This window comes from Myotis yumanensis, unplaced genomic scaffold (genome assembly GCF_028538775.1).
Source record: "Myotis yumanensis isolate MYYU_CA2020_CCGP unplaced genomic scaffold, mMyoYum1.0.hap1 SCAF_3, whole genome shotgun sequence".
NCBI lineage: Eukaryota > Metazoa > Chordata > Mammalia > Chiroptera > Vespertilionidae > Myotis > Myotis yumanensis.
The window spans coordinates 13205321-13220908 of record NW_027223754.1 but is presented as its reverse complement, the minus strand read 5'-3'; the positions used below and the strand labels follow the sequence as shown (position 1 = coordinate 13220908).

At 41.0% G+C, this 15588-nt stretch overlaps 1 protein-coding gene across 2 annotated transcripts in view; it reads right to left on the bottom strand.

The window, feature by feature from the left end:
- MSR1 (macrophage scavenger receptor 1) overlaps positions 1-15588 on the bottom strand; it is a 77139-nt gene that overhangs the window by 49101 nt on the left and 12450 nt on the right. For both annotated transcript variants that reach the window (XM_070408296.1, XM_070408297.1), the window contains exons 3-4: positions 7186-7299; positions 944-1356 (exon numbers count right to left, since the gene is read on the bottom strand). In XM_070408296.1, coding sequence (XP_070264397.1) covers positions 944-1356; positions 7186-7299 — 527 coding nt within the window. The remainder of the gene's footprint in view (positions 1-943; positions 1357-7185; positions 7300-15588) is intronic.

Below are 15588 nucleotides of genomic sequence, written 5' to 3'. Positions count from 1 at the left end.
TACTTGATATCATTTTAAAATCTTACTAATTGTACATTAGTGCCTACTTTTTGCACCTAAATTCTTGGCACTATCAATATATTTAACTTGGCAGCGTAAAAGTAGGCACAATAAATTCTTGATACTTAATTTGCTTTTCAAACTATGATAAGGTTAAGTGCCAAATCATAATTTTTATATTTTCTTTATTACTTTTCCTTTCAAGTCTTTTCTTGTTTTTTCCATTGTGCATTGGCCTTTTCTCTTTCTGATGTACCAAACCTCCTTATCTATTTTGATAATGTTTTGTTTCTCTGCTCTATTTTTATCAGATTTGAGTAGTTTTGACATAGACCATGTAGTCTCAAAGGTAAATATTTACCTGACCCTTTAAAAAGAAACTTTTGCTTACAACTGGTCTAGAATATATCTTGCTCTTCTGTCTTTTATATTTGATGCTATTATGATAATACATGTAATACATTATTCAAATTTTCATTTTTAAGTTATAGTTAATTTACACATAAAAGTTATGTATAATTCCTGGGAGTGACAAACTATTTTAAACTAGATTTTTAAGGTTATCCATGTAAGGGATGCGGATAAAAAAAAATTGGGGGGTCTATTGTAAAATTTACAGAGTGCCCACCTCCCCAGATCTGCTAAGGTCATCTAAAACTCGGAATTGGTTTAGGCAGCCGCAAGAGATACTATACCAGGTTTTATTATACTAAAATACCTTGATAGGCTATATCCAATGGAAAAGTATTTTCCTTTTTGCTGGGAATCTGGAAAAGGAACTAGTTAAATCTATCTGAGACCTGGTAAGATTCTGAAAGGAATCTGGGTAGGTAGGATGATGTTCAATCAGGGTTTGCAATGTTTGCTCTCCTGCTCCTCTGAGGAGCTGGGAGCTAAATGAATTCAGTGTCAGCATGCGGCCTTCTAATAAGAGAGTTCTTACCTCTTGTTGCTTAATTGTATTCTCTTGGACTTTGCCATTCAGTGTTTCAATACTGAGCTGCAAAGCAAGTAATGTGGTGTTCAGACTTATTAATGACTTGGAGATTCCGTCTATTTCATTTCCATGTTCCTGGACTGAGGAAGCCACGGTTCGCAGTTGGAGAAGAACATCATCAAACCTTTGATCAGTCATTACACTGACATTCTGGAAATGCTCTGAGTCTATGAGATTGGCTTGTGTATCTGAAATATACTGGATTCTTTTCTCCATGCTGCTCAGGTTTCCTGTGACAACTTCTCGAAATTTTATATCCTCTTCTCGGTCATTTCCTTTTCCCATGAGACTCTGAGATGAGTCATTGGCATTAATTGAACCAACTGTGCAATTCTTCCTTTCCCATTTTAGGAGTTGAGCTGCATATTTAAGCAAAAAATAAGCAGAGTCATGGCCTGTCTCCTTACATGCATATATCATCCCAGTCTAACATTCTGAATGCTCTCCCAAATCAGGTATTTATTTTAAGTAGACAATGTATGATCCACAGTAGCATGTTGCTGAGAGGGTGACAGTCTCCTATTCCCACTTTACTTTAGAATTTATTCCAGGATTAAGCCATTCTTTCTGAATTGCTGCGTATAAGAATCTCCTGGACCGTTGCATTTGGCTTTTGCAGTAGGAGAGATTCCACAGATTATAAAGTGCACTGTACCCTACTCCTTGGGTCTGTTGTTAAGATAAAATGAGATAACAGAGTATCTGAAGTTAGCATGTTGGATATATTAGCTCTCATCAAGATAAATGATGATGATAATAATAAAATACGTAGTAAAGTAGAAGTATTAGTGTTATCCACTGTATGAATAAATTGTTGGTTCATCTTCCTCATCCTATCATTAAGCTGGCAAAGAATTGTCATTTTCAGTTTACACAGGCCTAATTTATAGTTGGTGGAACAAAAAATTGGGCAAATAATATTCTTACTTTAAAAGATATTATTTTTATAAGATTGGTCTTTGTCTACTATGAAATATATATTCATAGGGAAAATTTAGAGAAGGTAAATAATAGGGAAAAACTATTTACCATTAATCTCTTCCAAGTTAAATGCTAACATTTTGGTGAACGTATATCAAATCTGACTCTGTTTTCACTATCATATTATTATTACAAAAGCAAGACTATATTTTGGGGACATATAGAGCTGCTGATTTGTACTTCCAAATAGACATATATTCTCTAAACAAGCTAATTATCCTTATGAAATGATCTAGAACAATATAATATGTTTACAGTTTCAAAAAATAAAAAGCAAAATCATTAACTTTGCAGATAAAAATAATACATATTTATATAAAATAAAGAAAACATTAAATACTATTTTACCACTAATCAGTGATGGTTAAGATTTTCTTATTTTTCCATATCTCTCTATATTTTTCTTTATCATTTATACCTTTTATCTACATATACTAGTATATGTCTCTTAGTTTTATTATATAAGTTTTTCCATATCTGACCATTACTAAGCAATAAAAATAATTAACTTCCCATAGTTTAAAAATATATCTATATAATCAGCTATACCTGACCTGTCAGTTTTCTGGGTAAAGATGATATAGAAATAGTACCATCTTTATAGGTTTTTGAGAATTAAATGAAATACACATGAAAAACATTTAGTTTCCACCCATAGCTCAGGGTACCTGTTATATAAATAAGACGTTGGTGTTTACACAGCGTCAAGCTGCCTGATTCTGGAAACTGGCTCTATTCCTCATTATTAGCTGGGTTACTCTGGGCAAGTTAGTTATCTTCTCCTTGCTTAAGTCCTCACAAAGATCTAGAAATAGTAACTATCTCAACAGTGGTACTAAGGATGAATGAGATAAGGCATATAAGTCTCATAGCACACATATGGCATACATGAAAACTCTATTCAAATTTAAGTGCCTTATCCATGAAAAATGTTATGTTAGTTACAGAGAAAACAGATTTTACCACCTTTACTAGTACTTAAAGAAGCTGTTGATAATGGTTGCTATTGTAGACATTATTATAATAGGTATTAAATTATATATGTACTTAAATCCCAATTTTTAAAAACACACATTATAACCTATTTTCCTAGTTACATTCTCTTTACATTTAGCTTAACTGAATTAAGCTAAATTTGACTACATTTTTATATGATCCACAACAGAGGCCATTTTAAGTGTGCATAATTTTATACTTCTTAATTTATCAACAAGTTGTACAAGAAAAGTATATTTCTTACTAAGATTGTATCCCATTTATTAAATTAAGTGTGGGAAACACTTTTTGGATTGACAGCGTCATTTATGAATTCATCAATTCTATGATTTATTTATTAAGCACCTACTAAGTATAAAACACTGGGAATAAGATAGACTGAAATTCAAAGTGTCCCTTATTTCCTTTTATGGTGATTATTATTATTATTATTATTATTATTATTATTATTTTAGTTAGCAGGTAAGAATTCAGGTTCTGGATTAGAACTGCTTGGGTTAACAATTCTTGCTCTTTCCTTTACAAATTGTGACCTTGGGCAAATGAAGGTGTCAATGCTTCTATTTCACTTCTATATAAATGGGATACTAATAGTCAGTGTTCAAATAATTAAATGAGCTATTTTATGTGAAGTCCTTAGAATATATCCTGGCACATAATAAGCATTTGGTAAGTTTCAGATTTTTTGTTATTGTTAATATTTTGGATTCACTATCTGTGATTTGTGCACCTATATGCACATCATTGATTATTAGGAGCAATTAATATTGTGTAATATAAAAAATTGGGGGAAGTTCCATATTGCAATAAGTACAGTAATCTCTGGGCTTTATTTTACTAGGCATATGGATATAATTATTCAACCATATAATTTTAGTTATTCTGGAAACAATTTCTATATTATATGGGTAAAGAAACTCTTGTTCACAATATAAAAGAGACACCTGATATAACAAAATGTCATATGACCAAGGGTTTTTAATTGACATCAAGTTCAACATGGATTGACAATAAAGGTTACATTTTACTAATAGATTTAAAAACAAATCAGTTCTTGTTTCCCCAAATTCTGAATGAGAACTAATTTGATCCCTATTTTTTTTAAGAATGTTTATCTCTGTATCATAAATCCAAGAGTTCCTATTTTCAGATCTTCATTTCTCTCACTATCATTGGAGAGATGGCATTTTTTGACTTTTCTATTTACATTTAAAGGAGACAAGCTTGTAGGGCTTGTGTAAAGACCTAGGGAGAGAGTTATATTTGATTCCATGGATTACATTTACTCTTTCATGTTGGTAATACCTTTTCCTACCAAAAATCTATATTATTCTGAGCTAAAGAATATGCAGTATTTCAGTGACAATTTATATATATTAATATTGAATTATATTTGACTAGAGGCCCAGTGCATGAAATGCATGCATGGGTGGGTGTGTGTGTGTGTGTGTGTCCCTCACCCCAGCATGCACCCTCTCCGATCTGGGACCCCTCAAGGGATATCCGACTGTCCATTTAGGCCCACCGGGATTGGGCCTAAAACGGCAGTCGGACATCCCTCTCATAATCTGGGACTGCAGACTCCCAACAACCTGCCTGATTGCCCCTAACTACTTCTGCTTGCCAGCCTGATCACCTTCTACCACTCCTCTGCCAGCCTGATCGACACCTAACTGCTCTCCTGCCGGCCCAAGTGCCCCTAGTTGCCCTCCCCTGCAGGCCTGGTTGCCCCTAACTGCCCTCCCCTGCAGGCCTGGTCACCCCTAACTGCCCTCCCCTGCAGGCCTGGTCACTCCTAACTGCCCTCTCTTGACAGTCTGGTCATCCCAAACTGCCCTCCCCTGCAGGCCTGGTCCCTCCCAACTGCCCTCCTCTGCTGGCCTGATTGCCCACAATTGCCCTCCCCCAACAGCCATCTTGTAGTGGCCATCTTGTGTCCACATGGGAGCAGCCATCTTTGACCACATGGGGGTGGCCATCTTGTGCGTTGGAGTGATGGTGAATTTGCATATTACTCTTTTATTAGATAGGATTGTCCAGAGACATTATGCTGTTCTACTAAGGCCGTGATCCAGTAGGTTCTTTAAGAAAAGAGAGCATATAGAATAGATTTTAAAATTAAGGAATATCTTTTCATGGATATGACACTTTAAATTTAAGCAGAGTTTTATGTACAACATTTTACTTCACCCACCAAGTCATATTTGCCAAAACAAAGTGATTACTATTATTTTACCAGGGACATATTTGGCCTATAATTGCAATTTTTGGCATCAGTAAAGATATGTATTGCATTTTAGCTCTTTTTTTGGAATATATTCTGATCCAAAACTTAAAGTTGTAAATGGATGATCAATTGTTTATTATTCAAGAGTGATAAACATGGCAAGATCTCCCTATTCTGATAAATTTGGGTGCTAACATGAACTTATTTGATTTGAACATTTTAAACTTCTTGTCAATCTTAATAGGTACTATTATAGTTTTAATAAACAAAACCACTTCAGATCAATCATTGTCAACCCCAAATTAAATGTGTTGACTCGATAGTATTTTCTAATAGCTCAGAGATCCTGGACTTGCTGAGAACCCTGAGCTCTTTTCAGACTTCGGTCCATGCTCTGCACTGGCCTATTAGAAAGTAGTTGCACTCTTGGGTTGGTGCTACAGACCATGTTTTGTATAAAGGCAATTAAATTAACCCAGTCATAACTGGCTTATTGTTAATAATCCCAAACAATAAAATATCTTTCAGTTGCGTCTTTGAAACTACAGATAAGCACGTACATAAACAGCATACGGATAACCTGAGTTCACCAGGAAGTTAGTTTCATGAGAGATAATCAGGTCCTTAGATGGCCGTGGTTGGTTTGAGTGACTGATTGATTTCATTTGTTATTAGTATTTGTTTTTTATTTTGTTTCTAATGGCCAAAATAGGAGTTAATCTTTATCTGGAAAAAATATTTTCCTGGCTGAAATTACAGCAACTCTTTTTTGTTTTTTATTGGTCAATCATATTTTGTGCTAAAAACCCAATTACCCTGGAAGACAGTAGACCACAGAGGTTAGGAGTCAAGTGTTGTGGGTGGCACTACAGCTCCACTACTGAACAGTCTCAAACTCCTTTTGTGAGTAATGAGGGTGAGTTTATGTCTATCAGGAGTAACTGGAAAGGTGTATTTAGACAGTCTGTGGAAAATTTACAGCCCAGTTCCTGAACATAGTGAGTGCCTAAAATCGAAAGCTACAGTTACAATTGTTGTTTTATTATCGTTTCTTTCTTAGCATAATTTTGGCTCTGTCTTGGAATATTCCTTTAGATTGCTTCTTAGCAGAGAAGGTTTGGCCTTGTATTTAGGAACATTTTCTCTTTAAGCTGATTAGTCTGTGCACAAAAAATGTATCTTACTCCCAGCCTATCTCTTAGTAGATCATATGCCCAGACATGTTGTCAGTCATAGAGAAAGGAGAGCTACAAGATATATAAATGCAAATGCCAATCAAATACATAAAAAATGCTGCTGAGGGGAATAATACTTACAAATTTCACTGAGTTATATGCAAGCCACCCCTGTAGAAACCCTCAGATCTATCCCCAATTCAAGTCAGACTCTCCAAAGAAATATGTACCTGGAAAACATTATGTTGAGCCCAAGTAAACTGTTCTAATTTTTAGAGATGTTTTAAATAATGGCCTTATGAAATATGTTGCCATATAAACTGTAAAGATATTACTGAAGTGTAGGCCATTATTTTTTTTTAAGACTTACAGGAATATCTTTCTGCTCTCAATACTAGGAGTAGATCTTTATCTGAACAACTGGCTTGCTTTCATATTTTAGGCATTGTTAATGTAAATGATCATGTTCATATTTTCACACTGGCAACTAGAATACTTACCTTGAAATTTGTGACCACCACTAGACATCTATAGGACTTCAGAGGATAATATATTTTTGAAATAATCCTTTCCACAGCTATATTTTATCTTAATATTTCATTTTCTATTCTATTTCATTGTTTCCATTCTTTCACTGAGTAACTGTGAAGAATCTGTTTTTTCATTTAATAAATTTGAGGAACACTTTGTGATATAAAGTTTACCTTATGAATCTCCCAAATAGAAAACACTGAGTGCTTCTTTTTTGCTTCTACAGTAACTAATTCACATGCTGAGCTGCTGGGTTTCAGAACTCTAGAATACTGTACCTGCCACTATTCCAAGGATGGGTATGAGAACTATAAACACAACGAGATAAAGGGCAATCAGGGCAGCTTTGACGGACTTCAGTTTCTTTGGAAAGGCAGGGCCATTTTTAAAACCTAAAAAACAAAAGCCCAAACTACAGTTAGAAAACATAATCCTCTTACTTAATCACAATTGTTATGATCTGCAGTTATATTTTAAGTACCAAGCCTACTGAAATAAAAAAGGGGGGGAGGGGATAGGTCCTTGTTTATTCAGTAGGAAGAAGGGGCAATCACAGACTAAGCCAATATAGGCACCACTGTGGACATTTGTTTTACTCACCCATGAACTAAGCGTGCATGAAAAAGTGAGTATCTTCTACAGTTTGTACTTGTCTCATTTGTGGGCATTAGTTGATACATTTTAATATTCATACCAACATATGCAAACAATTTTATTCTTCTGTTTCATATGGGAATATATTCTGGGTGCAAATAAAAACCCTCAAGTAACTATGTAATTGTGATCTTTTTCTTATATTAAGTCAGATAAGAGAAACATTTATTTACTATGATGATTATACAATTTTATTTTAATAATCCAATCTCTATAACTTTGTATTTGGATACCTCTTACAATGTGAATAAAATGTAAAATAAGAAATTTTAAAAAATTCATTTTGACTAAATTTTGGAATGAATCAATGAAGTCCATCCACTGTATATATTAGAACATATTAACATTTCAGTATTATTAATTTATAATAAACAGTGATTCACATAAAGGATACTAATTGTGGAAAAGATAAATTGATGTAGAAGAAATCTCAATAAAAGAGGAAGAAATTTCTCAGATTAAGTTAATAAAACCATTTATTAAAATATTTTTCCTATGGCCATTGCCTTGTTGCTCATTTTTTTAAAAAAAGTAAATTTTGTTTTCAGATTGTAAACTCCAAAATTAAAAACAAAAGTTCAGACATCTACAGACAGTCCTCGGGTTATGTCGGACTCGACATATGTCGTTTCGTGGTTACATCGCCATCTCCCATTTATTTATATAAAAAAAAAAAAAGTTCTGTTATTTCGATATATGTACATAAGTGCTTTATGTTTTTTATTATTTATTTACCACAAGTAAACATCAGGAATTGTTACCTTTCTTTTAATTTTTTTTTTACTGTTTCACTTCATTACTGCTGTGTATGTGCTCCATGTGAGTGACGTAGATGCTTATTAGGTGGGTTCCGACTTATGGCAAAAATCGCGTTATGTTGTGCCCTAGGAACAGATCTCCGACCTAACCCGCGGACCTACTATCTACACTAATAAAAGAGAAACATGGTAATTGGCGTACGACCGCTACCCTTCCCATTGGCTAATCAGTGAGTATATGCAAATTAACTGTCAGCCAAGATGGCGGCCGGCAGCCAGGCAGCTGGAAGCAAGCATGAGGCTTGCTTGCTCCCGTGACTGCAGACTCCAATGTTCCCCTGGCCTGCGCTGCCGGCCTCTCAGCCAGCAGTTTGAAACTTTGTAACAAATATAGCCGGCCGGGATCTCAGAGCTGGAGTTATACATTGTTTTGATTATAGAACGCAAACAAACCAGCAGCGGAGGCCTCAGAGCTAGAGACAGAGCTAAAGCTGGCCCAGAATAAAAAAAAAAGAAAAAGAAAAAAAGGAGAGGTTTGGAGCTTCAGTCAATCGCCAGCCTGAAGGCAGCCCTCAGCCCCTCACCCAGACTGGCCAGGAACCCCAGTGGGGAGCCCCACCCTGATCCAGGGCACCCTTCAGGGCAAACCAGCTGGCCCCCAGGCCTCTATCCTATATAGTAAAAGGGTAATATGCCTCCCAGCACCGGGATCAGCGGAGCCACGAGGCCTCCTGGCACCGGATCAGCGTGACAGGGGGCAGCGCCCAAACCCCATGATCGCCCTGCGGCTCTGTGTGTGACAGAGTGCGGCGTCCTAACCCCCCACCCCCCACAGGCCCTGATCTGTGTGTGACAGGGTAGAGCCATAACCTCCCCATCCGCCCTGCCCTGAGTGTGACAGTGGCGGCGCCCCAACCCCCTGATCGGCCCTGCTCTGTGGATGATAGAGGATGGCGCCCCAACCCCCTGATCCGCCCTGCTCTGTGTGTGACAGGGGGCGGTGCCCTAACTCCCCTATGGGCCCTACTCTGTGCATGACAGGGGGGAGCTCCTCAACCCCCTGATCGGCCCTGCTCTGTGCGTGACAGGGGTTAGCTCCCCAACCTCCTGATGGGCCCTGCTCTGTGCGTGACAGGGGTTAGCTCCCCAACCTCCTGATGGGCCCTGCTCTGTGCATGACAGGGGGGAGCTCCCCAACCCCCTGATGGGCCCTGCTCTGTGCGTGACAGTGGGTGGCACCGCAACTTCCCCATCGACCCTGCCTTGAGTGTGACAGGGGGCGGTGCCCCAACTCCCAATCGGCCCTACCCTGAGCGTGACCAGGGGCTGCACCTAGGGTTTGGGCCTGCCCTCTGCCACCCGGGGGCAGGCCTAAGCCAGCAGGTCGTTATCTCCAGACTGTGAGAGGGCACAGGCCGGGCTGAGGGACCCCTCCTTCCCCCCCGAGTGCACAAATTTTTGTGCACCGGGCCTCTAGTCCTATCTAATAAAAGAGAAACATGGTAATTAGCCGTACGACCTCTACCCTTCCCATTGGCTAATCAGTGAGATATGCAAATTAACTGCCAGCCAAGATGGCAGCCGGCAGCCAGGCAGTTTGAAGCGAACAGGGAGGCTTGCTTGCTTCAGTGACGGAGGAAGCCAAGCTTCCCCGCCTGTGCTGCCGGCCTCTGAGCTTGCAGTTTGAAACATTGTAACAAATATAGAAACTAAACAAAACCCCAGAATCCGGCTTTAGTCAGCCAGGTTTCAGCCAGCAAGACTGAAACATTGTTTTGAATACAGAAGGTAAACAAAGGGCAGAAACCTGCTTTCAGCAGCTGAGCCTCAGAGAGAAAGCCGGCGCTCAGCTCCAGTGACAGGCATAGAAGGTAAATAAATCCCAGAATAAATAAAAAAAAAAAGAAAAAAAGGAGAGGTTTGATTTCAAAAATACAACTAAAAGACGGAACGGACATCACCCAGAACCACAGGAAGGCTGGCTGAAGAGAGACTCTACAACTAGAAGGAAAGAGAACAGCAAACCGAGGCTCAGAGGAGGCGCAGTGTGGAAAATACAAAGGTACCGAGGTGTGCGCGAGAAAGCGGGCTGGTGGCTGAGGGCGCGGTTGTCGTTTTCGGTCGGGAGTGAGTCTCAGACTCTGGGCTCCAGATCCGGGCGAGTCTCTAGGGACCCAGACTCAAACGGGAGAAGTGGGATTATCCGGCATCAGTTGGAACCTGAGGGCAGCTTTCTCTCCGAGGTTTGCAGCGGCTGCTGGGGTTCTGAGAAGCAGAGCCTCTGGGAACGGGACTGAGAGCGGCCATAGCTGCTCCCTCCGCCCGCCCTGTTGATCCCGCCCCACCCAAACCCTGCGCACAGCCATTTGCTGATTACCTCAGGCAAAGGCTAGATTAGCGCCTCCCCAGAAGACAGACGTTTTCCACACAGCTGATTCCTACAGCCAGTCGGCCTGGTGGTCAAATCCCTCTAGTGTTAACTACAACAATTAAGGCTTGGCTAGAACAAGACTGCGCACAAAGACCACAAGGGGGTGCACCAAGAAAGCATAAAAGATGCGGAGACAAAGAAACATGACAGAAATGGAGGATATGGAGCTAAGAATCGCAATTTTGAGGGCTTGCTATAAACTTGAGCAGAGCCTCACGAAAACTAATGAGACCCTCGATGCTACGATAAAGAAATTAGAAAGTAAGCATACACGGACTGAAATAAAGAATATTATACCAAATAGCAGACCAGAGGAGCACAAGAATCAAACCAAAGATTCGACAAAAAACACCCAACTGGAAAAGCAAAATGAAAAAAGAATCCGAAAGTGTGAAGATAGTGTAAGGAGCCTCTGGGACAGCTTCAAGCCCACTAATATCAGAATAATAGGGGTGCCAGAAGATGAGAGACAGCAAGATATTGAAAACCTATTTCAAGAAATAATGGCAGAAAACTTCCCCCACCTGGTGAAAGAAATGGACTTACAGGTCCAAGAAGCGCAGAGAACCCCAAACAAAAGGAATCCAAAGAGGACCACACCAAGACACATCATCATTAAAATGCCAAGAGCAAAAGACAAAGAGAGAATCTTAAAAGCAGCAAGAGAAAGAGACTCAATTACCTACAAGGGAATACCCATACGACTGTCAGCTGATTTCTCAACAGAAACTTTGCAGGCCAGAAGGGAATGGCAAGAAATATTCAAAGTACTGAATACCAAGAACCTACAACCAAGATTACTTTATCCAGCAAAGCTATCATTCAGAATTGAAAGTCAGATAAAGAGCTTCACAGATAAGGAAAAGCTAAAGGACTTCATCACCACTAAACCAGTATTATACGGAATGCTGAAAGGTTTCCTTTAAGAAGAGGAAGAAGAAAAAGGTAAAGATACAAATTGTGAACAACAAACATGCATCTATCAACAAGTGAATCTAAGAATCAAGTGAATAAATAATCTGATGTACAGAATGAACTGGTGATTACAATGAATCAGGGACATAGAAGGGGAATGGACTGACTATTCTTGGGGGGGGGGGGGGCGGGGAAGGGGAATGGGAGATGCGGGAAGAGAATGGACAAAAATCGTGCACCTATGGATGAGGACAGTGGGTGGGGAGTGACGGCGGAGGGTGGGGCGGGAACTGGGAGAAGGGGAGTTATGGGAAAAAAAGAGGAACAAATGTAATCAGAACAATAAAGATTTAATTAAAAAAAAAAAAAAAGGAGAGGTTTGGAGCTTCAGTCGCCTGCCAGCCTGAAAACAGCCCTCAGCCCCTCACCCAGACTAGCCAGGCACCCCAGTGGGGACCCCCACCCTGAAGCAACAAGATGGCGGCTAATTTGCATACTGAAGACAGGCAGCAGCAGGCAAGGCTGTCTGTGGTCTGGGACCTGGATCTGTGACCTTGCCGGACAGGGGGCACCACGGGAGGCTGTCCGCAGTCCGGGACCCGGATCTGTGACCCTGCCGGGCAGGGGGTAGTGCTTGAGGCTGTCCGTGGTCCTGGGACCCGGATCCGTGACCTGGTGGGCAGGGGGGCAGCACGGGAGGCTGTCTGCAGTCCGCGACCCGAATCTGTGACCCTGCCGGGTGGGGGTCAGTACTTGAGGCTGTGCACGGTCCTGGGACTCGGATCCGTGACCCTTCACGGCGTGGAGGCAGCCATCAGCGCCCAGGAGTGACTATGTAAGATCCGCCTCCTGGCCCAGAAGGTGCAGGATTTCAGGGACAGCCACCGTGGTGGGCCAGACTGATGTCCTCCTGGCCGCACCACAGGGGTCTGCGGATCTGCAAAGCCAGAGGCCTCCGGTGTGCACATCCCCCCAGCATGCGAACATCCCCCAGCACACTGTCACCCTTTCACGCCTGCAACAGTTGCAAACCAAGGTGTGCACAAGTTCCCCCCGCCTCTCCACGCACTTCCATCAACCCGGCATGCCTAACACCCCCACAGGATGTGCACACATCCCCTCTGATGCGCTCACGTCCTTTGGAGAGTGTCTGGGTGTTCTGGGTGCTGAGGGTGGGCGCCTGTGAGATGACAGTGAGAGGGCGGAGTGGTGATGCCCTGTTCCCATGGAGGCCAGTGCAGCTACGAGATCACCTCTGGGGGGTTAATGCAGGTGCTGAGGCAGGAGCAGGTGCAGATAGACACACCTGGTGGGCGCGGGCGGCCCTCTCTGAGGTGCCTTAGGTCAGCGTTCAAGATCAAGAACCCAGAGGCGGAGAGGAATCCTGTCCTCTCAGTGAAACAGTGGGATTGTCGGGGCGACTGTAGAGGAGGAATGTGCACTTTGGGTGCCAGCACCCATGAGTGAAGGCTGCCCTGACTGAGCCTTGCTTGCTTGGGGCCTAGCGCACTCCTGCCGGGCAACGGGTGACAGGACGTGCTTTTCCGAATTAATGAGAGAAAATGTTGATTCTCCTGCTGCCCACGAAGGTGGAAAGTGAAGTGGGGAGACATGTGGGGAATGAGCAAGGTTCCCTGTCTGGGGGTTCCAAATCTACTGTTGGTTTCTTTCACAACTTACTAGAGATATACAGGGTGTTCCCCCAAAATGTATACACACTTTGAATACCTACTAATTCCAATGGTTTTAAGCATAAGAAAGGAACAACAATGGAGCTGTTATCTGTTAAAAGTATGGGCACAAACAGGTAGTTGGACATTCCCTGAGGGGTCTCAGATTGGAGAGGGTGAAGGCCAGACTCAGGGGCCCCTTCTACCCCCCTACCCCAGTGCACGAATTTCGTGCACCAGGCTACTAGTATACTAATAAAAGGGTAATATGCTAATTAGACCAGATGTCTTCCAGACGTCCTTCCTGACAAAGCTGGCCCAGGCAAAGCCACCCCTGGTCCCGGGTGAAGCCGCCTCCAGTTCCGGGCACCAGCTTAGCAAAATCTTGCAGGAGGAGAATTCTGTCTGGGTTTCCCCGAATTCCCTCAGCCCCTACTCACCCCTCTGTAAAGGCACAGAACAAGTGAGGCCCCTTAAATAAAAATCTGAGGTCTCCAGTAACTGATCCCATGGGCCTCTATCATCACAGTCAGACTGGATGCCATTTGAGTATTTATCTAAGCACCATGACAGAGAAACACAAGCTCAAGACATGATCTCTGCCCTTAAATAATTCACAATCTTATTAGAGCGAGTGGATGATAAAAGCGCAGTAATGAATCAGGATACAGAGAGGAACAGAGGCAATTGCTAGGGTGATTTTCCAACAATTAGTACAAAGAATATGTGCTATGAATTAAATTAAAAACTGTGTGGAAGTAGCTGCTTCATGAGTATGGCATCTCTCCCTATTTTAAAGGAAGCTGAGTTCCATGTGAACTGTGTACTATGCTATGATATTTGAGACACAGAAAAAGGGAGGCCCTAAGTGGACTATGCTATGATATTTGAGACATAGAACAAGGGAGGCCCTAAGTGGACTATGCTTTGATATTTGAGACATTCTTTATTGTTCAATGTGATATATTTCTGTACGCCTAAGTTTTGTAATAGTTAAATTACTAAAATAATACATCTTGCTATAAAATATTACTAGAAGATCAAGTGATCAGGTGACATTTATTATTTTCTATAAATGAACACAATCTCTGGTATGCTAAAGTGATAGGTATTATAGAAATATTCAGATAGGGAGACCTACAGGCTTGATTGCAAGTGAGGTTTACTATCACAACCCAAATTTATTGCTTAAAAAAAAAAGCAAGGAGCCAACTAGAAACTGAACCAAATATAAGCCCTTGAAGGGCAAATGTAAACTGCATAAGCTTCGCTTTTACAAGAGCAATAAGAAAGAATTCAGAGCCAAGAATGAGAAGCAGATTGCATCCACTCTCAGTTGCTGCTAAAGAAAAAGAATGGTATACTATGAAAATACTTAAAACAGATTGTAAAGAGATTTGTTCAAAGAGGATTTCCTAAAGTAGGTGGCATTTCAGTTAATTTTTTTAAATGTGAAGAGGTTAGCTAGATAAGAAAAAGGTGTAGGGACACTGGATTGGAGGAGGGTGCAGGCCAGGCTGAGGGACCCCCTCCCTCCCCGTGCATGAATTTTGTGCATCGGGCCTCTAGTTGCTCAATAATGTTCTATGAGGAAATGAAAGTAAAAGGAGAAAAAAATTTAAGAGGTAAAGATAAGCCCTAGCTGGTTTGGCTCAGTAGATAGAACATCAGCTTGCAGAACAAAGGGTCCCAGGTTCGATTCCAGTCAAGGGCACGTACATTGGTTGCAGCTCCTCCAGGCCCTGGTTGGGGCTTGTGCAGGAGGCAACCAATCCATGTGTTTCTCTCACATCAATATTTCTCTCTGTCTTTCCCCCTCTCTTCTACTCTCTCTAAAAAACAATCAATGGAAAAATTTCCTCAAGTGAGGATTAACAAAACAAAACAAAACAAAAAAATATAAGAAAAATAAAATAAAGGGAAACAATAAGGAAAGATCTAAGGAAAAAGAAAAAGAACAACCACAATACAAGCAAGATGGGGTATTCTATCTGCCAGATTGACTAAGCCTGAAACCCAGGAGTCATCTTCTCCTTTACCTCCAATTTACAATCACAAATTATCTGTAGGCTGCAATTTAAAAACCCTCAAATGTGTTATTGTGTGTGTGCGTGTTTCATGGGTGTTTTTTTTTTTTTTGCCTTTTTTCTGTTCCCATTGACTCTGTTCTCCTTCGTCAATCTCTCAACATCTCCACCTTTAAAAGCTTTTACTGTTATCTTTTTTCCTTGTCTCATTGGTGTCTCATCCACC